The following is a 27,321-nucleotide window of genomic DNA, read 5'->3' as shown; positions in this document are numbered from 1 at the left end:
CTGGCCACCAGCTTCCTCCGTTTCCTCACCTGATCTAGCGCTGGGCTTGATGGCCACACAGCTCTGGCCCCGACTGAAAAGAGAGGGGACACTAGGGTACTAGACAGATGGAGGGAAAAGGTGGGTTTGTAGGTAAAAGTACTATTTCAATGTACATCCCCAAATATGGAACTCTTGCCTCAAGCTTCTGGGGACATGTTCCACAGCACCAAAAGATATTTTTAGGCCATTTCTACTAAATTCAACACGAGACATACACGGTCCCACTCGAACCCTAAGTGTGGGCAAATGAGGATGACATTTGCAGAGGATACACACAACACTTCCAAGGGTACGGGCTTAATGATTCTTCAATCTCTCTGCATGGATGCCTCCTTCCCACCCACCCATTCCTAAGAAAGTAACAGAAAAAGGTAAAAGTCCTAACAGCCCATCTTTGCAGAATTTCTAGAGCCCTTCGTGCCCTTGGGGACCCCCCATCCACACCTGCTTACAGGGTGGGGGCCTACATAGTTCTTCTAATTAAGGCAGCGTAAAGTACGCCCGGCAGTCCCCTGGGATCTTTTTCAAGAAGTGAAACCTCCTGGTAAGGCAGAAACTTTTTTGTATATCCTCTCCAGCTCTGATAAGTGTGTATTAAACTAAAGTAATTGGGGCAAAACCCAAGGTAGCAGAAGCCACTAATTTCCTGTCACCTGGTATCTATCAGCAATCCCAGGCCTGGTCCATCTCACTCGCCCGCTGTGTGCTTGAGAACCTAGCTGTCTAAGCGAACTCAGCCGCAAGCATCCACGTCAGCCCTTGAGCCTTAAGACCTTGGAGACTCAGGTAAGGAATCCATTTGCTTTGCTTAAGTGTCTAAAAGGGAGTGACAGAGAAGGCGTAGGATGGTTTGGGAGACTGGAGATTCTTGGCTTTAATTCTAGGGCTTCCCTGGTCAGGTCTTCTGATAGTGTCATCATTTGAGGAAAGGCGATACCAAGGCCTGCTGTCTGTCCACCTACTACCTTAGCCACTCACTCTCTCTCTCTCTCTCTAGAATGACCCTGGCCCATCTACAAAAGTAGTAAATTGCCACATGTAGATTAAAGCACGGTTACTACCTGCTGGGCTCAAACCTGAGCTCCACCATCAACAAGCCATGTAACCTCAGGCAAGTTACTAAACCTCTATGCTCCTCGGTTTCCTCACCTATAAAGTGGGGGCAATAGTAATACCCACTGCGTTATGAAGAACAAATGAGCTAAAATCCTGACGCTCTTAGAACAGCCTCGAACCAAATAAGAAAATAAACAGTCACGGCCGTAACGAAAATAACTCCACGCCTCTCGCTTTAAATGCTTTTGTCTCCAAAGCTATCCCACTACATGTGAATACCCCTAGATGTTGTTAAGCCTCTCAGGAGAACATTTTCTGGAGGGGATTGGTGGACACCAAATCGAGCACAAAACCCTGCCTCAAATCCGTCACAGAAACCGAGAGAGAGAGTGGGCACTGGAGACTAGAGGAAGATCTGATGAAGGCCGACAAAGACGACCTCTAACCCTGCCGTCACGGTCTCCTGAAACCACTTTATAACATTCTCTTCCCCTGTTTCCCATAACATGGCTTGATCGCACTGACTGACTGGTGAGATGAAATCAATCACCTTCTGGTCTGACATCCTGAGTGTCTGTAAACCTGTCCCGAGGAAGTAGTTCAGTTTAATGTTCAGTTTACCGTTCAGTTTACCATTTCTTGAGCTCCTAGTATATAGGAAACAGGTTCCCTGCGTAATCCTAGTAAGGCGTTCCCAAAAGGAATTTACACTCCATTAGAGGGACTAACAATATGACATGAGAAAGAGAACCCTTGGTGACGAGTAAGGAATGCAAAGAGCTGTGGGCTTTGAAGGAGAATTCCTGGCCAGGAAGAGCCTCGGGTGATGTGAATGTCTGATGGGCGGCGGCACTGAAAGTGAAGGGGGTGGGAGGAGAAGCATTTCAAAGTTGAGAGGTTCAAAGAAGAAAGCGGGAGAGGCATCCAGACCAGTGGCTCTGTGGGGAGTAGTGGGATGTGAGCTTAAGAAATTACGTAGAGGCTGTGAGCGACCAGGTAAAGGGTTTTCCCCGGCAGGCAATGACAGATCAGAGATGAGTTCAAGTTCAGCGTCACTTCAGCAGGGATTTAAGGGAGTCTGATCTAGCTGCCTTGTGGAGGACGGGTTAGAAAAGAGAGAGACAGAAGGCAGAAAAGCAAGATTTCTGTGCTAAACCAGGAGAGGAAATGAGAGGAGAGGAAATGAGAATCAAACCCATGAGGGGACACTGGCACCTGCAAAATACGATACTTTACAGAGGTAGAAACTGCCTGACTTAGCTTCCATGTGGGAGATGAAGGAGCTGGAGCGGAATATGGCTCCAACTTTTTAAGCCTGGGTGACAGGGGTACAGATGTGAAGCCACCCGAGGGATGATGCCTGGCTTTGCAGCACGTTCTTTCTCTCGTGGAGCTTTTATGCCCCCACCTCGCAGCAGGCGGGGTCGTAGTGGCAGGCGGGATCTTGGTGGCCTGCAGGATCTTAGTTCCCCGACCAGGGATCAGATCTGTGCCCCTGCAGTAGAAGCACAGAGTCTAAACCCCTGGGATGCCCGGGAAGACCCTGCAGCACAGTCTTTGAAGAAGGCGGTTTCACCTGAGTGGCTCTGGCAGGAAGCAGCCGCGGAGTGTCGAGGAGTGAGTGGGTCGTGAGGAAGTGGAAGCAGAGAGGAAGCTTTTAAGACGCTGCGAGTATAGGACTGGGGCGACTGCGCAGTGGCTGGGACAGTCCTGGATTAAAGGAAGGGGTTTTGGGACTGGGGAGACACCGCAGCACATTTTAATCGTAACAAAGGTTCCAGGGATGATAATTATTCTTTGAGCCTTTAGTAGTTTATAAATTGCAAATTATCTCATGTTCTCAAAACAAAACTTTGAATAGAGAGATCAGATCACAACGGTAGCAAGCAACAGAGCTAGGACTAGCTCTTTCTGCTCAGTACTCCCCAAATATAGCAAGAGATTGAAGATGCAACCAATCTCATTGAAGGACTAACGACACAGTAGAAGGAGACGGGCTGTAGAGCAAAAGCAGAGGAAAAGGAAGTATTAAGAATGTTATTCCTCAGAGACAAGCGCACAGGAGGCCACAAGGGATGAAAATGCAAAACTATTTGAGCGGCAAAGGAGGAAGTGGAGGTAACACAATCTGGGCAGCTTTGAACTTCTGAGTAAATGATGGAAGTATTAGACCTAAAGGTCATTATTCAAACCAAAGCCCATAAACGCTGTGAGATCTTCTTCAGTAGAAGGACATGGAAATAGTGGTGCCTTTTAAAAGCCCAAGAAGATTTGCAGAAATTGCTGTAATAAAACAGGGCAGTGTCTGATAAACTGAGTCCTGATTTTAGTATAGTTCGGTGATAATAAAATCTTATGACCACATTTTGACCAATGTGATCAGTAACCACTACTAGTGTACCAACTAGTCTTTGAGCATAACTGTGTGTTGGAAAACACACAGTTGGGACAAACAGTCATGGTGAACAATTAAAGAAAAAAAATATATAGGGTAAGGCTACAGGACTCTACAATAACCTGATGAGTGTGTGGTCTAGTTTCACATATTCCCATAGAATAAAATGAATAAAATCTTTCATTACCCAGTCAGTCTACAATGACCTGGCATGCATATATATATATATATATATATATACACACACACACATATGCCAGAAAAAATGAAGTAGCACAGAGAAACAAGTATGTTTGTGTTTATAAACTATTTTACAGTGGTATGTGTTGAAGGCTTTGTAGAAATATAGTTGCCATAGTGAGACATCATCTTAAGAGAAATAAAATATTCCCCTCCAACGGTCATTACTGCCATTAGTCATGGCAGACAAAGCCCGAGGAGGACTTGTCTACATAAAAGGTTTATCTGACTAATAATATAGACACAGCCTTAGGCAGATGAAAAGTGAGGAGAAATGAAAACAATGGTAGTCCAATCATCTCCTTCTGTCCAGATAATTGATGACCTTTGCTTTATAAGTTGTCCTCATTAAAAGGAGCCCTCTGGAGAGGAGTGTGGTAACCTCAGCTCATTCCATACTTACCGTGGGAAAATTAATTAACCTCTCAGAACCCCCATTTCCACAACTGCAGAGAAAAAGAAACTTCCCACTTAGCAGGGGAGCTGTGGGAGCGTGGGAACTAACTAGCACAGAGCAGGCGCTCAGTGAACAACTCCAGCTACGTGGTCCAGCCCGAGGTGCGGCAGAAAGAGCACGAGCCTCGGAGCCCTAGGGGCCGCCTTTCTGGTTCGGTTCCATCGCTAAGCGCAAGGTCTTTAACAAGGCGTGTCTCATCCTTGGGCCACAGTTTCCTCATTTATCAAAGGAACGGAATGGTTTCTGAGGTCTGACTGGCCCTAAAAACCCTGCCTGAATCCGTTTGTAAACACCTTAGTGGTCTATATTAAAATATTCCCTCCTGTTGGTGGTCTTGCGGGGTGGTTTGCGGTGCAAAGTGGATCCCTAAGAGCACACGACATCTGGTAATCTAGGGCTGGGGCAAAATCAGGTGTGAAGGACCCACAGCCTCCCCTCTTCCCCTTCAGCCATGGCCCAGACAGATACTCTGTTTTGAACCGATGTATAGTCATCCAAACCGCACATCTATTTGAAGGAAAAGGAGGAGATTCATAAGTGAAAGGCTGAATTCCTATTCCCCACGGGGGACAAAGCAGCCTGCTACCACAGATACCTTGTTGGCTAGGTCCAAGCCCTCATTTTAAATCTCTGATGGTTGTGTAACTTTGAACAAGTTACCTAACTTCTCAGTGCCCTTGTTACCCTTTCTACAAAACAGAGGCCACGATTCATCCCTTGTCTGCCCTGTGAGGCTCAGATGAGATGCCAGATGTGAAATGTCTTTGTTACTAGGAAGGGGGTACAGATGTGAGGCCTGGGAGACTCCCGGGCCCCTGTCTTCCAGCATACCTGCAGGTGCCCAGCCCTGCGTGACTTTAGGAAGATAAGTAAGCTGGACAGACAGCTTTGGCCTCCAAGGCCCCTTACGTGACTTACAGTCAGTAAAGACAAGACCGAAATTGCGTCCCTAAAGAGAGATTTCCAGGTCCCAGGAAAGACCCAATAGAATTCATGTAAGTAATTGATATAAAGAAATGAATACTGAAGGGAATCACGTGATGAAGAAGGTAGAACAGTCTTAGAATGTTAGAGCTGGAAAGGGACATTTCTATTCAGAAACTGATCATCATGGAGGACGAATAGCATTTACTACTTCCTGCCTGTGTACTAGGCACTTTCACTTACGGTAACTTATTTATTTCTCACAACATGTCTCTGAAAGGGGTATTGTTCTCATTTTTCAGATGGGAAAAGTAGAAACTACTGCTCCTAAAGGTAAAAATATTGAACAAGAACAAAAGCAGCTAATAATGATTCAGACATGGGTGCTTTTTTTTTTTTTTTTTTGCGGTACGCGGGCCTCTCACTGTTGTGGCCTCTCCCGTTGCGGAGCACAGGCTCCAGACGCGCAGGCTCAGCGGCCGTGGCTCACTGGTCCCAGCCGCTCCGCGGCATGTGGGATCTTCCCGGACCGGGGCATGAACCCGTGTCCCCTGCATCGGCAGGCGGACTCTCAACCACTGCGCCACCACGGAAGCCCCAGACATGGGTGTTTTGCATACATTTACTTCTTCAATAATATTCATGAAGAAACTACTAAATCCAGGCATAATTTTAAATACTAAACAACAGAGAACACAAGGAATTTATATTCTAGTGGGGAGAGACTGACAGGAAACAAGCAAGCAAATACAGTAATTCCTCACAGGGATAAGTGCTCCCAAATAAATAAAATGGGATGTTGTGAGAGAGAGGCATTGCGGATTGAGGGCTCAGGAAAGGCTTCTTTTGAGAGGCTGACATTTGAGCTATCCCTGAACGGAGAGAAACCAGCCATGCACACACCATCAGCCCATTTAAGTCTCACAGCAACCCTATGAGATAAGAATGATTACTATCCCCATTTTACAGTTGAAGAAGTTGAGTTTAAAGAACTTACCCAGAGTTTCACAGCAAATAGAAGAATCATGATCTAAACCTAGGCAGTCTGATTCAGAGGCCACAGTCTCACACAGAACCTTCAAGAGCCTCCTTGAAGTGATTTACTCAAGGTGGCAGAGTTAGTGGGAGGAGGGAAGATTGACTCGGCCCCTCTCGACTCCAACAGTCTTCACCATCCTCCATCATGGTGACTCTGGCCCATCCCAATGGACAAAAGCAGGTAAGCAAAGGGACAAGGACGAGCCCACACAAAACACACTTTCCAATATGAAAGCACAAGGAAAGCATCCAGAGATGACAGACACACAGAACACAGAGAATATGAGCGCGACGTTCTCGACAGAGAGAAAACACGTCCAAATGTGTCTGTCAAGAATACTGGCAGGGGCTTCCCTGGTGGCACAGTGGTTGAGAGTCTGCCTGCCGATGCAGGGGACACGGGTTCGTGCCCCGGTCCGGGAGGATCCCACATGCCGCGGAGCGGCCGGGCCCGTGAGCCACGGCCGCTGAGCCTGCGCGTCCAGAGCCCGTGCTCCGTAACGGGAGAGGCCACAACAGTGAGAGGCCCACATGTCACACACAAAAAAAGAATACTGGCAGGGATCCCTGGGCCCATAAACCCTTGCATGAGATGCCCCCTCCAGATCCTGTCTTAGAACATGGCAGGAGGCCTTGCTTTAGATCCAAAGTCACTAGGAAGAGGCCGTGTCTGGCATCAGTGACACCCACAGAGAGAATACAGAGGAAAGTATTCAGGTGCACGACACGAGATAAAAGACAGCCAAGAATCCTGTTCCCTCTCCCCTCATTTTATTATTTGTTTTATTTTTAGGACTTTTGAGGGTGAAATGACGACGCCCAGAAATTCCATGAGTGGAGCTTTCCCGGCAGGCCCTATTGCCATGCAGCCTGTTCAGAAACTAATTCCCAGGAGGGTGCCTTCAGTGGTGGGCGCCACACAGAGCTTCTTCATGAGGGAATCTAAGGCTTTGGGGGTAAGTCAGTTGCCCTCCATTCCACATCCTAGGGACTCTCTGGCCTACAGAAGCAGATGCTTTAGGCCAGGTACAAAATTCAATCCGACTGGAAGGTATTTGATCCCACCTGAGGTGATCTTTATGTCTGACACAGGGGGCCAGATCAGGGACGTACAGAGAGACTGTCGTGGTGATCTTATGCCCCCACTTGATCTTGAGGCTTGCACAGTTAGGGGTCTCCCATCCCAGGTCATCACCAGCATACCACATATACCTGCCTTGGAAATGCCCCAGGTGGTGGGGAAAACGAATCGGAACAAGACAAAGGTCTTGGCACCTTCACCACTTGCTTTGGACATCTTACACAGCCCCATCCAGGTCAGGAACCAGGGCTTCTGGCCTCACCTTCGCTTTCTGACTTGACGATGACTTCAGTTCATCCATCAGTGCCCCTGTTCTCTCCCCAGGCTGTCCAGGTTATGAATGGGCTCTTCCACATTGCCCTGGGCGGCCTCCTGTTGCTTCACGCGGAGGTCTATGCACCCATCTGTGTAACTTTGTGGTACCCTCTCTGGGGAGGCATTATGGTGAGTAAAAACTAACAACCATTTGGGGAGTGATACAGACAAAAAGGTTAAAAAGCTCCACAGGAATAGACTACATTATTTCTGTGTTGAGGAAAGCACAGGAGCAGGGAACAGGTTATCTGGTTGACGTGATTTAGTGGAAAGAGAGGTGGACTGCACTGAGCAGGAATCCCATGGTTGAGAGTCAGTGGTCATGCTTCATGGGAATTCAGAGAAAGCTGCCCTACACGGATCTACACAGGGAGGAAAGACTTCCCAAAGCAGGACCTCTCCAAAGTCAATGTCCAGCGTGAAGGGGGCTGGGTACTAGACGTTTGGACTGTAGAGCATGGTGTTTCAGAAAGCAAACTTCCTCCCACCTGGTCCTTCCCTACAATTCTCTTTAGTTACTATCTCACATGGTGAAATTAGTCCCATCCCAAAGAAATCTCCCCTCACTTATCAGCAGAGCAGTACTCCTTATGGCTGTTTCACGTGCCTGTTTTCCAAGCTTGTAACCCTGTCTGGATGTGGTATGGGACGGTGATGTTTTCATCACCATTACCCCTTCATAGATGCCACTATGAAGACAGGTCCAGGATTGAAATTTTCAGCACAAGGAGAGATGGAGTAGTGAAAGCGTTTCCTCCATCTTAGAGCTTGGATAGTAGAAAAGGAAGATGAGAAATAATGGCCACTTCCTGTAGCAGCCCATGTTTGAATGAACTGCCTACGACATTCAGGCCAAGTATTTCTTCTACATCAATTCACTCATCATTGCCATCAACGCCATTTAAAACACTGTGAACTCCAAAGAGCAATTCCCCAAATTACAAAAAGGAAAACTGAAAATAAAACGTTTAAATTCACAGTGTGACTACTAATGGCCATGGAAATGTGAATTCTGCCTCTGGTCTTACTATATTCCTAGTCACAGCTCCCCATCTGATTGAATAAAAGGCATGGACTGAATGGGATTGAGCCTGAATAAGGGAGAAATATGCTGAAAAATGAATAAATCCATTAAAAAGGACTGGATCGTTTAGTGAAAGTGGTTGAAAGTGTGGATAGCTTTTTTTACAACCAGTTCTCAATGTTAAAAAGTGATCTCCTTCTCTGCCCCTCTCTCTCTGCTGCTTCTCCCATCTCGCCCCTGCCCTTCCGCACCCACCACCTCTCTTTTTACAGTATATCATTTCTGGATCACTCCTGGCAGCAGCGGAGAAAAACTCCATGAAGAGTTTGGCAAGTAATCGTATGTCCTTCTTTCCCACACATCAGAGAAGTAGCTATTTTCTCAGTTGAAAAGAAGGACCCTTGAAGACCTTTGGAGTTACAGTAGCACTGAGTTATCGCTCAATCCTAAGAAGCAAAAGATCCTCTATGATGCCGTTGTGATTTCATTCATAAAAAACATGGAAATGAGATATTCATGGAAACAGAATTAAAGGCAGATCGTTGAAGAGCATGCTTATGGTCTTAGGAATGTGAGATGCTGTGTGAGACTGAGATTTCTTTGAAAATCTTGTCATTTCTCTCAGACCAGCATTTAGGAAAACTGTCTAATCAACGCTATGACTGACTCAAGTCCTAGTTAACCTTCAGCTGTAACCCTGAGCAAGTCAGTTTACCCCTATCTACCTCTGAATTTTATTTTATTTTATTTTTTGTGGTACGCGGGCCTCTCACTGTTGTGGCCTCTCCCGTTGCGGAGCACAGGCTCCAGACACACAGGCTCAGCGGCCATGGCTCACGGGCCCAGCCGCTCTGCGGCATGTGGGATCTTCCCAGACCGGGACACGAACCCGTGTCCCCTGCATCGGCAGGCGGACTCTCAACCACTGAGCCACCAGGGAAGCCCTGTACCTCTGAATTTTAACCTATAAAATGGAGATACTAGTCTTTGCTACCGTATGAAACTCTCCTGAGGATAAAATGGAGTAAGATATATGAGGGTGCTTCAGACGCTATAAAGAGCTAGAGTGGTCTTGTGCATATAACCCCTCAGGACACATTTACACCCAGAAAGAACCCCTGATTCTGTACAGGTCAAGAGCTTACCAGCAAGCTTCCTTCTTCAGCTTCTCTCCACTTACTAAGCTATTACTAATTTGAGTCGCTTCCGAAGTCAATGGGGACGGAGGAGATTGAGATGACTCCTGTCTAGAGGTGGTCTGACAAACTCAGCTTGGGGGAAAAGAAAAACTGTTTATGAAGATCAAGTTGTATTTATTCCCCAAATACAGTCAGTCCTACTGACTTGCCGTCTGTAGGTCATACAACCAGGGATGAAATATGTGTGTCTTAAGATAATCATCAACAACCCCACACCATTATGGTACTTTTTGCACATACCTTCTTGTTTCAAACTCTTATCATCCCGGCAAGGTAGCACAGTCACACTGACATCCTCTTACCTGTGCTACCCGGAGACATCAGCCTTAATTGTATTTTGAAAGATGATAGACTGGGGCTGACTGCAACCTGGGGCAAGAGGGAGGGAATAGGTGTTACCATTTGCTTGTTTCCACTTGATGGTACAGACCTAGAGGGGTCTATGTGCTCTTTCCCTACCTATACCCACAATACCATCCTGCTTCACTGTGATCTAATCTGAATGCTATTCATTTCATTTACTCAACAGTTGTGTATTGAATGCCTACTAGTATTCTGGTGGCAGTGGCAGTGAAGGAAGTACAAGGATTACTCCTAGGATGTTTTCTTGATGAACTGATTGGATGGTGGTGGCATAAATGAGATGGGGAAATCTGAGAAAGGGACAAGGTTCAGACATGAAGGTTTTCATTTTATAGTGACAAAGAGACTAAAAACAACTGAGAGCAATAGAACTTAGTATGATTTAGGTGTAGTGCCTTTCTGAGTCAGGGGAATGGGATCTGGAATTCCTTCCTAGCTTATATTCTTCAATTGGTAATTAAACTGAATTAATAAATCTTTATGTCTCTATTTCAGGTCAGAGGGAGAATAATAATGAACTCATTGAGCCTCTTTGCTGCTATTTCTGGAATAATTTTTTTGATCATGGACATATTTAATCTGACAATTTCCCACTTTTTTAAAATGGAGAGTCTGAACCTCACTAAGGCTCCCACACCATATATTAACATACACAACTGTGAACCAGCTAACCCCGCTGACAAAAACTCTCTAGCTATGCAATATTGTGACAGCATACGGTTTTTGTTCTTGGTAAGTGTGAAACTGGATTTATTTTCAGGGAGGAAGTATGGCATTTTTCTTATGACCATCAGCTCTAGATCCAGACTGTCTGTGTCTGCTACTTACTGCCTATATGGCGTTGAGCAAGAATTCTGATCACACTGCCTCATTTTCTTCAGCTGTAAAATGGGAAGGTGATAGTGTTTATTACTGTTTATAGTATTTATAGGGCTGTTTTGAGGGATGAGTTAATACATGGAAAGCACTTAGAACAGTGTCTGGTACAAAGAAAGTGCTATTTAAGTGTTTGCTTTAACATTTATTATTATTATATTATTAACAGAAAATTTATTATTATTATTATTATTGATTAAGATGAACACTGAAGAACCTAAGTTGTCATAAACATCATTTGACTCAAGGAGTTTTTTTTTTTTTGCGGTACACGGGCCTCTCACTGCTGTGGCCTCTCCCTTTGCGGAGCACAGGCTCCGGACGCGCAGGCTCAGCGGCCACGGCTCACGGGCCCAGCCGCTCCGCGGCACGTGGGATCCTCCCGGACCGGGGCACGAACCCGCGTCCCCCGCATCGGCAGGCGGACTCTCAACCACTGCGCCACCAGGGAAGCCCCCTCAAGGAGTTTTTAGTGTAGACTTCGAAGGGGAAAAAAATGCATCTCCCAAGTGTGGAGAGATTTCCTTAGTGCGATACCAGACCACCTAAAGCTGGATACAGTTCAGTTTGGGACTCAATAATTGTTCTCGCCTACACAGAATTGATTCTTCAACTAATTATTACTGCTTTACTTTCTGTCAGCAACACACACTATCTGTTATGTGCCAGGAGTTGTGCTAAGGGTTAGGGTTATGCAGATACTAGCAGTTCTCACAGTCAGTCATTGTTTCCCTAAAGAATTGATCTTTAGTCCACAGTCACTCACTGAGTGCCAGCCATTTTCTTATATTTTCACTATCACCTTCTCACCCTCACTTTTCTGTCCCTCAGGGCATTTTTGCGGTGATGTTGCTCTTTGCCTTCCTCCAGAAACTTGTGACAGCTGGCACTGTTGAGAACGAGTGGAAAAAAATATGCTCCAGACCCAAAGCTGTAAGTAGAAGCCATGCTGTCCACACACTCCCTGTAGGAAAATCACATCTACAAAGAGTCATTTATGGAGAGTGTAATCTGATGAGCCTGGGAACATCACGAAAAGTGATCCTAGCATATTTCTGGAAAGCAGAAAATACCAGTAATGGAGAAAAGGTCTTGAAATCTGAAATAGGTTTAAAGGTTAGACAGAGGATACAGTCCTAGGCTATGTACATCCTCTTACTAACCTTTTTGCTGGACTTCAAGTCATCCCTCTTGACTTCAGAATTCCAAACTTAATGCATAAAAACAGGATGGCTGAAGGCTGGTTAAAGCCACTATTTCTTGCACCTCATTTCTCAGTACTCCCTTCTCCTCCCCTCTTTCCTTCTAATCCCTCTTCCAAAACAATAGGTTCAAAGAGGCTCCACAATTGGGAGATATGAATATCCCAGTGACAGGTCTATTATCAACTGCTTCAGAACCATAGGATGTTAGCTTTGGAAGAGAATTTAGAAATCATCATCAGTTCCTTCATTTTGCAGATGAGGAAGACAGGACTGGAGAGAGAAAGTTACTTTCCCAAGGTTATCTCCAATAAAGGCCAGTCAAAACTAAAATCTAAATTCCTCTATTGTTGCAGTGTTATTTCCCAGACACTGTGCGATCATTCCAGGCAAAGTGGCAAGTGTCTGCTCGCCTTGAGGATGAGCCTTGATAAGTGATTTGATAAGGATCTGAGCAGCTGGGAAATCAATCCTGGTACTGGGAAGCATATAGAAAATAACATGAATAGCATAAAAACCAGGAGACATTTGATATTCATACAGATTGTTGAGAAATGTGCCAGTGATAAAGGTCAAGAAAAGTTGGTTCAATTTTGTGTTCCAGAACGTAGTTCTCCTGTCAGCAGAAGAAAAAAAGGAGCAGGCAATTGAAATAAAAGAAGAAGTGGTGGAGCAGATTGAAATATCTTCCCAACCAAAGAATGAAGAGGACATTGAAATTATTCCAGTCCAAGAAGAAGAAGAAGAAGAAGAAGAAGAAGAAGAAGAAGAAGAAGGAGAAGGAGAAACGGAAATAACGTTTCCAGAACCTCCCCAAGATCAGGAAGCCTCACCATTAGAAAATGATAGTGTCCCTTAAACTAGTTTTTTTCTGTTTTGTTTTCTTTTTTTTTTAGACATTAACATTCACAGCTTCCAAGAGACTTATTTACCCCCATTTCTGAAGGCACTCTGCATGCAGCCTCCATGTCGCTCTGGTCTTTGCATGGAGGGACCACAGCTCCCTTCGCCCCGTCCTCATTCAGAGGATGAACATAGGCCATTGTAGTAGACTGTATCATCATGTTTCTTGCTTAGGACAGCTTTCTTACGTTAAAAAACAATAGGCTGAATAAGGGCTTCAGAATGTGGTTTCTCACTGGTCTGTTCCTTGGATAAGGTGCAGTAGTAGTCACAGCGGTAGTAGTTCGCTTGTTTTTTCATTTTTTCCCTCCGCAATAGGGAGACTCTGCACCAGATGAAAAATGTAAGTGACTGCTCCATGCCGTCCCTAAGCTATCTTTAATTCCTTCCACATCTACATTTTTCGTGGAGTCTCTTTTGCACCACTGTTTTCAGGAAAGCAAAAAATAATAATGAGGTACAATAAAGATCCCATTCCATCTATCTTTATATGGGGCTGACACTGTGGCTTCCACACCCCACTGGGGCAGCTCTAAGTGGCCAGTCCTCACCCCTGTCTTTGTACAAACAGCACCGCTTACACATCTCCGTCTGTCTTAACTTCCCCTAACTCCTCTTCTACGCTCTTGGTTGCACTGTCTACCTACTTTTAGCCTTTAGGCAAAGGAAGAAAGAATGATAGAAAAAGTGCCATGAGGAGTACCCAAATTACAAAGGATAATCAATACTTGTATTTGTAGAATATTTTCCAGTTCACAAAGTATTTTATCAAATAATTGCAATTGAGCTTCCATGATCAAGGAAAAAAAATCCCTATCCCTATTTTACAAATGTTCAAAGAGAAAATAAGTAAATAAATAAGTAAAGGTAATTTGTCAGTGGTCACAGCAAGTAATTTTGAGAGCCTGTTTCATACCTAGATCTTCTTATTCAAATGCTATAATGCTTGAAATAACCAAATTGCCTATCCAATGTCTACATAAACTACTAGAGCCAAGTCAACAGGTTTTATCAGCACCTGCTCTCTGACCAGCATGAAACAGGTGTTGAGAAACACACACAAGAGTCAGAAGTCAGGTTTTACCCCTTGGGGACAAAAAGACTTAGACATTCACAACCTTTGAAAAATCATTAATATACAATTAGCTGTCAGATTATAGAATGCAGACACTAAGTGCTATAGACATTCTGAGAAAGAAGATCATGCTTGAAAATAACATAATTACTTATGATGCCAAATCTCAGGGAATATTTACCCTATTTCTAGATTCTTTTTCATATTCAGAGACGTTACTACCCTACATAGAAAGAATGTTAAATTAGGAAGACGTCACTATAAGCTATCAGCTACATTTGAGCATTTGCTACATGCCGAGTGCTGCCAGGCTCTGGTAGGTACATAGACAATGTAATTTCCACTCTCAGTGCTATTTCCACTTTGACCACCAATGGAAGATATTTCCTGTGATTAGGAAAAAAAAAAAGGAGGGGGACATTTCTGTCTATGTCCTCGAAAATGGCTTTAAATGAATAAAACTATATGTGTGTTCTCGTCTGCAGCAGATGATTCCAACATGGTGTTTCTCTAATCTTCTTTACTCTTGTAACATTTTGACCATGGGAGGCTCCAGCAGTCTTAAGCTCATATTCACATAATCAATCTGGGTTTGAACTGTAAGATGTCAAGACATCGACTATTCACGTCAATATATTCTACCACACGCACATATTCCCGTGGAAAATTTTCCTGGAACAGGTCATTAATAACACACTCCTTGCTGTCTGCGGTCCAGAATGTGACTGGAATATATGGTGGTAGACTAGGACCAGTGCCTGCCTTGGACTAGGGGAAAGGGAAGAGGTTGTGGCAATGGCAGACTCAAGGCAAAATTCAGAGAGAAAACCTTCAAAAGAGACAAGATCTTATTTCTATCTCATTTTCTCCACTTCTGAAATATATATGAGCATCCTTCTCCAAACTCATGGTTTCCTTAAGAATTTTAGTTTATTTTGTTCATTTTTATGATCTCAAATAGTTAGTTTTTTCTGACCTCACATTAACTCCTTATAACGAGACACCGCTGATGTCTACTCTTAAAAAAGAATGAAAATCCTTGCTATGACCTTCTCCCCAATTATCTCTTTGACAATTTGTTCATAGTAGGGTGACAGACCACCCCACTCTGCTCAGGACTGAGAGATTTCCTGGGATACAGGACTTTTAGTGCTAAAAACCAGATAGCCCGAGGCAAACCAGGATGGCTGATCACCTTAGTTCACAACAGTACATAATTTTACCTACTTGCAATCACTGCACAATGTAATCATTTTATACTTAAATTTATACCATAAATATGTTTCTTTACTGGTATATAATTTTCTTAAGTATTATTTTTAGTTGCAACTGAGCACTTCATCGAATCAATATAGAATAAATTCCCCCTTCCTCTATAATTGGATACTTAGCGTATTTCCTTTTTTTCTATTTTTTTTTTGCAAATCACTTTCATAGCTGCAGAAACCATGAGCAAGGAAGAAACATATTTCCTGTTCTCATTATTCAAAATGTGGTTTCACACATTAGGCCTTGTCAAAGTCCACCAATAGGAAGTACTGGCACTGGTTAAAAACCAGGGAATTCCTTTTTATTACACTTTCAGAAGAGAAAAGCCCAATACGCAGAAATGGTAGCTTGGATTTGATTTCTTTTAAATTCTTGGTACATAACCTAAAACACAAATCGGAAAATTTCCTAAGTCTAAACCTTAAAGGGGTTTCCTTTCATTCAAAACCTGGTTATGTGTTCTGAGCTAAAGAGGACCAAGGAATATAAAATGAATATGGTAGAATCATATGGTGGCAACATCAAAGCTAAGCTAGGATTTTCCCATGGAGTCATGTTTGCCCCTTGTTCACCTCTTCCCTTGGTGACTTACTGTAAGAAAATTACTCTTACCTAGTATGCATCCTGCTGCAAGGGAGAACAAAAATCCTAAAGTAAGACACGAACTCATCATTGGGAAATCATTAATTCAATCATCCAAAAGTACTTACTGATCCCAGCCTACCGGTAAGCAAAAATAAGCAAGTCCTCTCATTTTAAGAGCTTACTATCTGGTTGGAAAGACAGACATTAGTAATATATCCGTCAGACCTACTACGGGTATGGCAACCTGTTAAGTACAGAGCGTATACCTAAATATAAGAGAAACTCCCTGCCCTCAAAAACCTTACTGCCTAACTAGAGGTGATAAAAACCATATATGTTAAAAGATAAGCAGTAGGGAGCCAAGAAAATTCAATGGGAAAAGAATAATCTTAAAAAAAACCGTGGTGGGAAAACTGGGTAGCCTCATGCAAAAAAGAATGAAATTGCACGCTTACCTCATATCACATACAAAAATTAACTCAAAATGGATCAGAGGCCTAAATATAAGAGCAAAAACTACAAAACTCTCAGAAGAAAACATAGGTATAAACTTCATAACCTTGGGTTAGACAATGGTTTCTTAGGTATGACAACAAAAGCATAAACAAATTAAAAAGTGAACGTCATCAAAATTAAAAACTTTTGTGCTGCAAAGGGCACTGTAAAGAAAATGAAAACAACCTACAGAAGGGGAGAAAATATCTGCAAATTATATATCTGATAAGGGTCTAGTATCCAGAACGTATAAAGAAAGCTTACAGCTCAGCAATAAAAAGACAAATAACACATGTAAACTTGGGCAAAGGATTTGAATATATATTTGTCCAAAGAAAATATAGAAATGGTCAATAAGCATATGAAAAGATGCTCATCACTAGTCACTAGGGAAATGCAAATCAAAACCACAATGAGCTATGACTTCACACCCATGGGGATGGCTATAATCAAAAAGAAAGTAACGAGCTTGGTGAGGATTTGGAAAAATTAGAACCCTCATACATTGCTAGTGGTAATGTAAAATGGTGTCGCTGCTTTGAAACGTTGTTTGGCAGTTCCTCAAAAAGCTAAACATAGAGTTACTATAAGGTAAGGCTCAGTAGTCCACGACTAGGTATATACCTAGGAAAAGTGAAAACACAGGATCACACACAAACTTTTATAAAAATGTTCACAGGAGCGTTATTCATAATAGGCAAAAAGTGGAAACAACCCAGATGTCTATCAACTGATGAACAGATAAAGAAAATGTGCTATATCCATATAATGAAACATTATTCAGCCACGAAAGGAATGATGTACCGGTACATGTCATAACATACATGAGCCTTAAAAATATCATTTTAAGTATAAGAAGTCAGATATAAGAAACTACATATTGTATGATTCCATTTATATGAAATGCATGTAATAGGTAAATCCACAAAAACAAAAAATAGATATAGGCAGCAGACAGGGGGGCAGGAGAGACAGAAAGTGACTGCTAATTAATTAGGCTTCCTTTGGCAGGATGAAAATATTCTGTAATTATATAAGGGTGCAATGATGGTTGTATAATTTTGTGAATATATTAAAAAAACTTTAAAAGATGTGTGAATTATATTCCAATAAAAATAACTTAAAAAGAGATAAGTGACATAAGATAGCCAGGAAGGACTAAATAACAATAAAAGGCTCTAATGCCTAGCACAAAATAATTGCTCCATAATATTACAGAAACGAGCTCAATGAAGGCTAGGATATTACAAGGAAATCTCACGGAATAGAAGGGAGTTGAGTTGAATCTCAGAGAATAAGTAGAAATTATATGATAAGAGAAAAAGAACATTCCAGGTAGGGGGACCAATACCTATACAGGATGAAACAGAAACATTCTAGTTGTGTTCACAGCCAATCAGAATAGCCTAGATGGATTATGGTTAAATCAGGGTGTAATTAACTTAAGGCAATAGACAAAGGCTGGAACCACACTATGCAGGGTCTTAAATGCTCATGGCATCTGGACTTTAATCCATAAGCATTAGAGAATCATTGGAGGTGAACTGAGTAGGGAAGAAAGAAATTACAATTAATAGTTTAGAAAACAAGTGAGACAGTAGGAGTAAACAAGGAACTAGACCTGAATTAAAGACTAGAAATAAAGGTAGGGGGCTATATTTTAGACATTTGGGGGTAGAAAGGACTTAATAAATGTGAAGGAATTTATTAGATATAAGGAGAGAAAAAGAGGAAGAAATCAAAACATCTCTCAGCTTTGGGTTTGGATGATGGGAAGTAGGAAGGGCATTAGATGGTGACGATGCTAAAAGAGAGAGATAGGAAGCTGCGAAAGGAGAAGCATGGGAATTGGATCATGAGCTCAGAATGGAGCAGTTCTATGATTTCACATCATAGATTGAAGATTCATTATGATATGCACTGCAAATCGCTGGAAATGCAAGCTTGAAAATCAAATAAGAGAACAGGATTGAAAGAACATGGCACTGCATGAGGAATTCACCTAAAATTGATAAGTTATGGGAATGAATGAGAGTTCCCAGGGGAGGGTGACACCTTGTAAGGAATGCTCGCATATGGCTGTCTGAGAAAGTGAAATTAGTGAAGATGAAATTGAGGATGTCAAAGAAAGTAGGAAAGAGATTTAAGAGAATGTCCTGTTTTGGAAGCCAAGGAGGGACAAGCATCTCAAAGGGCCAGGAGGAAGCAGAGCAGTGTTGTTGAGAAATCCTAAAGAACAGGGATTGAATAGAGCTCACTGGATACAGCTAACAGGTCGCCACTAGCGGTATTAGGGGAAACAATTTTAGAAAGGTATTAAGACGACAAGAAAGACTGCAATTCACTGAAAATTGAATGTGACATGAAAACATTTAAGCTGTGAGAGAAGATTCTGCTTTGGGAATGTTTGGTTGTAAAAGATGGTGGAGAGATAACCGATGGTTTGAGAAACAGGGCAAGAAATTACCCAGAACAGTGGGTGGTCTAAAACCTGCAGGCACAGATAGGCACAGGGTGCTTTTCATTTAACAAATTCAAATATTTATTGCACGTGGGCCTGGTTCTAAGTGATGAGGATATAAGCAGTGAACAACACAGACAAAAATTCCTGCCTTTATCGAATTTACATCATTAAACTTCATTAAGGCATTAATCTGCTGTCACTGGTGAGCAGTCAAGAGGATATTGGAAAGTTTGGACACTTTTCACTTCAGGTGTTTCACTGCCAACTTATTAACATTCTAACAACTTACTGACAACTGTGTGTGGCTTTAACAGTGTTTTTGATCTTCAAAACAATATTTCCTCAGCTTTGATGGGAACAACCAGCACAGCCAATACGGTAGAAACAAATTTGTGGGCTGCAGCATCAGACAGGAGCAGTATTACTCCAGGAACCAGGTGAGATCAAGGAAGGGAGAAGTAACTGGCCCCCTAAAATGTCAAGAAGCACTCATAGCATGACTATTGGGCACCATTTTTCAACAGCTTCTGCAGGGAAAGAGCTGCCCAGGGACCATCAACAACTCTCTGTGCTTTTATCTGTACAGGAAATGAAACTCAAAGTTATGCTTTTGCATTTTGCAGGAAACAGCTGCAGTAAATCTACATTTATGACAGGAACAATCCAAGTCATAAGATGGTAAAAAACTTCATTCAAACTTATTCAATGAAGCAGACACATTTTTCTTTTAAGAAAACTTGCATTTTTAAAAACTCTCATGTGATTCTAATGTGCAGCAGTTTGAGGCCCACTGTTCTAAGTTCCTTCTATGGAATCCAAATAAGATTTTAAGAAAATAGGTAACTAGTTATCACTTTCAATGACTTCTGAGAGATGGGTCCAAGATGGAAGAGTAGAAGGACATGCTCTCACGCCAACTGGCGAGAGCACCAGAATCACAACTAACTGCTGAACAATCATCGACAGGAAGACACTGGAACTTGCCAAAAAAGATACCCCACGTCCAAAGACAAAGGAGAAGCCACAGTGAGACGGTAGGAGGGGCGCAATCACAATAAAATCAAACCCCAAAACTCACAAACTGGAGAACACTTATACCACAGGAGTCCACCCACTGGAGGGAAGGTTCTGAGCCCCACCTCAGGCTTCCCAACCTGGGGGTCCGGCAACGGGAGGAGGAATTCCTAGAGAATCAGACTTTGAAGGCTAGCGGGATTTGATTGCAGGACTTCGACAGGACTGGGGGAAACAGACACTCCACCCTTGCAGGGCACACACAAAGTAGTGTGCACATCGGGACCCAGGGGAAGGAGCAGTGACCCCACTGGAGACTGAACCAGACCCACCTGCTAGTGTTGGAGGGTCTCCTGCAGAGGCAGGGGTTGGCTGTGTCTCACTGTGAGGACAAGGATACTGGCAGCAGAAGTTCTGAGAAGTACGCTTTGGCGTAAGCCCTCCCAGAGTCCGCCATTAGCTCCACCAAAGAGCCCGGGTAGGCTCCAGTATTGGGTCACCTCAGGCCAAACAACCAACAGGGAGGGAACTCAGCCCCACCCATCAGCAGACAAACAGATTAAAGATTTACTGAGCTCTGCCCACCACAGCAACAGCCAGTTCAACCCACCACCAGTCCCTCCCATCAGGAAACTTGCACAAGCCTCTTAGATAGCCACATCCACTAGAGGGCAGACAGCAGAAGCAAGAACTACAATCTTGCAGCCTGTGGAACAAAGACCACAATCACAGAAAGATAGACAAGATGAAAAGGCAGAGGGCTATGTACCAGATGAAGGAACAAGATAAAACCCCAGAAAAACAACTAAATGAAGTGGAGATAGGCAACCTTCCAGAAAAACAGTTCAGAATAATGACAGTGAAGATGATCCAGGACCTCAGAAAAACAATGGAGGCAAAGATCGAGAATATGCAAGAAATGTTGAACAAAGACCTAGAAGAATTAAAGAACAAACAAACAGAGATGAACAATATAATAACTGAAATGAAAACTACATTAGAAGGAATCAATAGCAGAATAACTGAGGCAGAAGAACAGGTAAGTGACCCGGAAGACAGAACGGTGGAATTCACTGCTGTGGAACAGAATAAAGAAAAAAGAATGAAAAGAAATGAAGACAGACTAAGAGACCTCTGGGACAACATTTAACACAACAACATTTGCATTATAGGGGTCCCAGAAGGAGAAGAGAGAGAGAAAGGACCAGAGGAAATATTTGAAGAGATTATAGTTGAAAACTTCCCTAACATGGGAAAGGAAATAGCCACCCAAGTCCAGGAAGCGCAGTGAGTCCCATACAGGATAAACCCAAGGAAAAACATGCCAAGACACATAGTAATCAAACTGGCAAAAATTAAAGACAAAGAAAAATTATTGAAAGTAGCAAGGGAAAAACGACAAATAACATACAAGGGAACTCCCATAAGGTTAACAGCTGATTTCTCAGCAGAAACTCTACAAGCCAGAAGGGAGTGGCGTGACATATTTAAAGTGATGAAAGGGAAGAACCTACAACCAAGATTACTCTACCTGGCAAGGATCTCATTCAGATTTGATGGAGAAATCAAAAGCTTTACAGACGAGCAGAAGCTGAGAGAATTCAGCCCCACTAAACCAGCTCTACAACAAATGCTAAAAGAACTTCTCGAAGTGGGAAACACAAGAGAATAAAAGAACCTACAAAAATAAACCCAAAACAATTAAGAAAATGGTCATAGGAACATACATATTGATAATTACCTTAAACGTGAATGGATTAAATGCTCCAACCAAAACACACAGGCTCACTGAATGGATACAAAAACAAGACCCATGTATATGCTGTCCACAAGAGACCCACTTCAGACCTAGAGACTGAAAGTGAGGAGATGGAAAAAGATATTCCATGCAAATGGAAATCAAAAGAAAGCTGGAGTAGCAATACTCATATCAGATAAAATAGACTTTAAAATAAAGAATGTTACATGAGACAAGGAAGGACACTACATAATGATCAAGGGATCAATCCAAGAAGAAGATATAACAATTATAAATATATATGCACCCAACATAGGAGCACCTCAATACATAAGGCAACTGCTAACAGCTATAAAAGAGGAAATTGACAGTAACACAACAGTAGTGGGGAACTTTAACACCTCACTTACACCAATGGATAGATCATCCAAACAGAAAATAAGGAAACACATGCTTTAAATGACACAATAGACCAGAGAGATTTAATTGATATTTATAGGACATTCCATCCCAAAACAGCAGATTACACTTTCTTCTCAAGTGCGCATGGAATGTTCTCCAGGATAGTTCACATCTTGGGTCACAAATCAAGCCTCAGTAAATTTAGGTAAACTGAAATCATATCAAGCATCTTTCTGACCACGATGCTATGAGATTAGAAATCAATTACAGGGAAAAAACCGTAAAAAACACAAACACATGGAGGCTAAACAATACATTACTAAATAACCAAGAGATCACTGAAGAAATCAAAGACAAATAAAAAAATACCTAGAAACAAATGACAATGAAAACACAATGACCCAAAACCTATGGGATGCAGCAAAAGCAGTTCTAAGAGGGAAGTTTATAGCAATACAATCCTACCTCAAGAAACAACAAACATCTCAAATAAACAATCTAACCTTACACCTAAAGGAACTAGAGAAAGAAGAACAAACAAAACCCAAAGTTAGTGGAAGGAAAGGAATCATAAAGATCAGAGAAGAAATAAATGAAATAGAAACAAAGAAAACAATAGCAAAGATCAGTAAAACTAAAAGCTGGTTCCTTGAGAAGATAAACAAAATTGATAAACCATTAGGCAGACTCATCAAGCAAAAGAGGGAGAGGACTCAAATCAATAAAATTAGAAATGAAAAAGGAGAAGTTACAACAGAGACCTCAGAAATACAAAGCATCCTAAGAGACTACTACAAGCAACTCTATGCCAATAAAATGAACAACCTGGAAGAAATGCAGAAATTTACTTGATCTAGAGACTGTCATACAGAGTGACATAAGTCAGAAAAACAAATGTCGTATATTAACACATATACGTAGAACCTAGAAAAAGGTACAGATGAACTGGTTTGCAGGGCAGAAATTGAGACACAGATGTAGAGAACAAACGTATGGACACCAAAGGGGGAAAGTGGTGGGGGGATGATGGTGTGATAAATTAGGAGATTGGTATTGACATATATACACTAATATGTATAAAATGGATAACTAATAAGAACCTGCTGTATAAAAAAATAAATAAAATAAAATTAAAAAAAATAAAATAAATAACTTCTGAAATATACTTTTGAATTGTAAAAACACTGAAAAATTTTGAAGACATGACAGAGAGAAAGAAATGACAAAAAAACTCCATCAAACAAATAGAATGGAGAAAATACAAGAAACATTTAAAAAGGACCTAGAAGAAGTAAAGAGCAAACAAACAACAATGAACAACACAATAAATGAAATTAAACATTCTCCAGAAGGAATCAATAGCAGAATAACTGAGGCTGAAGAACAGATAAGTGACCTGGAAGATAAAACAGTGGAAATAACTACCATAGAGCAGAATAAAGAAATAAGAATGAAAAGAATTGAGGACAGTCTCACAAACCTCTGGCACAACATTAAATACCAACATTCGAATTATAGGGATCCCAGAAGAACAAGAGAAAAAGAAAAGGCCTGAGAAAATATTTGAAGAGATTGTAGTTGAAAACTTCCCTAATATGGGAAAGGAAATACTCAATCAAGTCCAGGAAGCACAGAGAATCCCATATAGGATAAATCCAAGGAGAAACACAAGACCCATATTAATCAAACTATCAAAAATTAAATACAAAGAAAAAATATTAAAAGCAGAAAGGGAAAAGCAACAAATAACACACAAGGGAATCCCCATAAGGTTAACAGCTGATCTTTCAGCAGAAAGTCTGCAAGCCAGAATGGTATGGCAGGACGTATTTAAAGTGATGAAAGGGAAAAAACCTACAACCAAGATTACCCAGCAAGGATCTCATTCAGATTCGATGGAGAAATTAAAACCTTTACAGACAAGAAAAGGCTAAAATTCAGCACCACCAAACCAGGTTTACAACAAATGCTAAAGGAACTTCTCTAGGGGAAACACAAGAGAAGAAAATGACCTACAACAACAAACCCAAAGCAATTTAAAAAATGGTAATAGAACATACATATTGATAATTACTTTAAATGTAAATGGATTAAATGCTACAACCAAAAGACATAGACTGGCTGAATTGATACAAAAACAAGACCCATCTATATGCTGTCTACAAGAGACCGATTCCAGACCTAGGGACACATACAGACTGAAAGTGAGGGGATGGAAAAAGATATTCCATGCAAATGGAAATGAAATGAAAGCTGGAGTAGCAATTCTCATATCAGACAAAACAGACTTTAAAAGAAAGACTAGTACAAGAGACAAAGAAGGACACTATATAAACATCAAAGGATCAATCCAAGAAGAAAATATAACAATTGTAAATATTTATGCACCTAACATAGGAGCACCTCAATACATAAGGCAAATGCTAACAGCCATAACAGGGGAAATCGATAGTAACACAGTCATAGTAGGGGACTTTAACACCCCACTTTCACCAATGGACGGATCATCCAAAATGAAAATAAATAAGGAAACACAAGCTTTAAATGATACATTAAACAAGAGGGACTTAATTGATATTTATAGGACATCACATCCAAAAACAACAGAATACACTTTCTTCTCAAGTGCTCATGGAATATTCTCCAGGATAGATCATATCTTGGCTCACAAATCAAGCCTTGGTAAATTTAAGAAAATTGAAATCATATCAAGTATCTTTTATGACCACAACTCTATGAGACTAGATATCAATGACAGGAAAAAAACTGTAAAAAATACAAACACGTGGAAGTTAAACAATACACTACTAAATGACCAAGAGATCCCTGAAGAACTCAAAGAGGAAATAAAAAAATGCTTAGAAATAAATCACAAAGAAAACATGACTCAAAACCTATGGGATGCAGCAAAAGCAGTTCTAAGAGGGAAATTTATAGCAATACACTCCTACCTCAAGAAACAAGAAATATCTCAAGTAAACAACCTAACCTTACACCTAAAAGAATTAGAGAAAGAGGAACAAGAAAACCCCAAAGTTAGCAGAAGGAAAGAAATCATAAAGGTCAGATCCGAAATAAACGAAAAGAAATGAAGGAAACAATACCAAAGATCAATAAAACTAAAAACTGGTTCTTTGGGAAGATAAACAAAATTGGTAAACCATTAGCCAGACTCATCAAAAAAAAAAAGGGAGAAGACTCAAGTCAACAGACTTAGAAATGAAAAAGAAGTAACAACTGACACTGCAGAAATACAAAGGATCATGAGAGATTACTACAACCAACTTTATGCCAATAAAATGGACAACCTGGAAGAAATAGACAAATTCTTAGAAAAGAACAACCTGCTGAGACTGAACCAGGAAGAAATAGAAAATATAAACAGACCAATCACAAGCACTGAATTGAAGCTATGATTAACAATCTTGCAACAAACAAAAGCCCCGGCCCACATGGCTTCACAGGCAAATTCTATCAAATATTTAGAGAACAGCAAACACCTATCCTTCTCAAACTCTTCCAAAATATAGCAGAGGGAGAAACACTCCCCAAGTCATTCTATGAGGCCACCATCACCCTGATACCAAAACCAGACAAAGATGGCACAAAAAAGGAAAACTACAGGCCAGTATCACTGATGAACCATAGATGCAAAGTCCTCAACAAAATACTAGCAAACAGAATCCAGCAGCACATTAAAAGGATCACACACCATGATCAAGTGGGGTTTATCCCAGGAATGCAAGCATTCTTCAGTATACGGAAATCAATCAATGTGATAAACCATGTTATCAAATTGAAGGAAAAAAACCATATGATCATCTCAATAGATGCAGAAAAAGCTTTTGACAAAAGTCAACACCTATTTATGATAAAAACTCTCCAGAAACTAGGCATAGACGAAACTTACCTCAACATAATAAAGGCCAGGTATGAAAAACCCACAGCCGACATCGTTCTCAATGGTGAAAAACTGAAACCATTTCCACCAAGATCAGGGACAAGACAAGGTTGCCACTCTCTCCACTATTATTCAACATAGTTTTGAAAGTTTTAGCCACAGCAGTCAGAGACGAGAAAGAAATAAAAGGAATCCAAATCAGAAAAGAAGAAGTAAAACTGTCACTGTTTGCCAATGACCTGATACTATACACAGAGAATCCTAAAGATGCTACCAGAAAACTACTAGAGCTAATCAATGGATTTGGTAAAGTAGCAGGTTACAAAATTAATGCACAGTAATCCCTTGCATTCCTAACACTAATGATGAAAAATCTGAAGGAGAAATTAAAGAAACACTCCCATCTACCACTGCAACAAAAAGAATAAAATACCTAAGAATAAACTTACCTAAGGAGATAAAACACCTATTCTCAGAAAACTATAAGACACTGATGAAAGAAATTAAAGATGATACAAACAGATGGAGAGATATACTATGGTCTTGGATTGGAGGAATCAACACTGTGAAAATGACTATATGACCCAAAGCACTCTGCAGATTCAATGCAATCCCTATTAAACTACCACTGGCATTTTTCACAAAAGTAGAACAAAAAATTTCACAATTTTTATGGAAACACAAAAGACCCCAAATAGCCAAAGAAATCTTGAGAAAGAAAAATGGAGCTGGAGGAATCAGGCTCCCTGACTTAACACTATACTACAAAGCTACAGTAATCAAGACAGTATGGTACTGGCACAAAAACAGAAATATAGATCAATGGAACAGGGTAGAAAGCCCAGAGATAAACCCATGCACATATGGTCACCTTGTCTTTGATAAAGGAGGCAAGAGTATACAAGGGAGAAAAGACAGCGTCTTCAATAAGTGGTGCTGGGAAAACTGGACAGCTACATGTAAAAGAATGAAATTAGAACACTCCCTAACCTCATACACAAAAATACACTCAAAATGGATTAAAGACCTAAATATAAAGCCAGAAACTATAAAACTCTTAGAGGAAAACATTGAAGAACACTCTACGACATAAATCACAGTAAGATCCTTTTTGACCCACTTCTTAGAGTAAGGGAAATAAAAACAAAAATAAACAAATGGGACCAAATGAAACTTCAAAGCTTTTGCACGGCAAAGGAAACCATAAAGAAGATGAAAAAACAACCCGCAGAGTGGGAGAAAATATTTGCAAGCGAAGCAAAG

At 41.3% G+C, this 27,321-nt stretch overlaps 1 protein-coding gene across 1 annotated transcript; it reads left to right on the top strand.

Moving 5' to 3' along the window:
* The first annotated feature begins 6,961 nt into the window (after positions 1 to 6,961).
* LOC132525141 (B-lymphocyte antigen CD20-like) lies at positions 6,962 to 13,071 on the top strand. Its single transcript, XM_060157668.1, has 6 exons — positions 6,962 to 7,108; positions 7,558 to 7,677; positions 8,845 to 8,901; positions 10,630 to 10,866; positions 11,842 to 11,943; positions 12,817 to 13,071. The coding sequence occupies exons 1-6, from the start codon at positions 6,962 to 6,964 to the stop codon at positions 13,069 to 13,071; spliced, it is 918 nt and encodes a 305-aa protein (XP_060013651.1).
* Positions 13,072 to 27,321: the final 14,250 nt, after the last annotated feature.

Source organism: Lagenorhynchus albirostris, chromosome 9, assembly GCF_949774975.1.
Source record: "Lagenorhynchus albirostris chromosome 9, mLagAlb1.1, whole genome shotgun sequence".
Taxonomy (NCBI): Eukaryota; Metazoa; Chordata; class Mammalia; order Artiodactyla; family Delphinidae; genus Lagenorhynchus; species Lagenorhynchus albirostris.
This window is presented reverse-complemented; position numbering and strand designations above follow the sequence as displayed.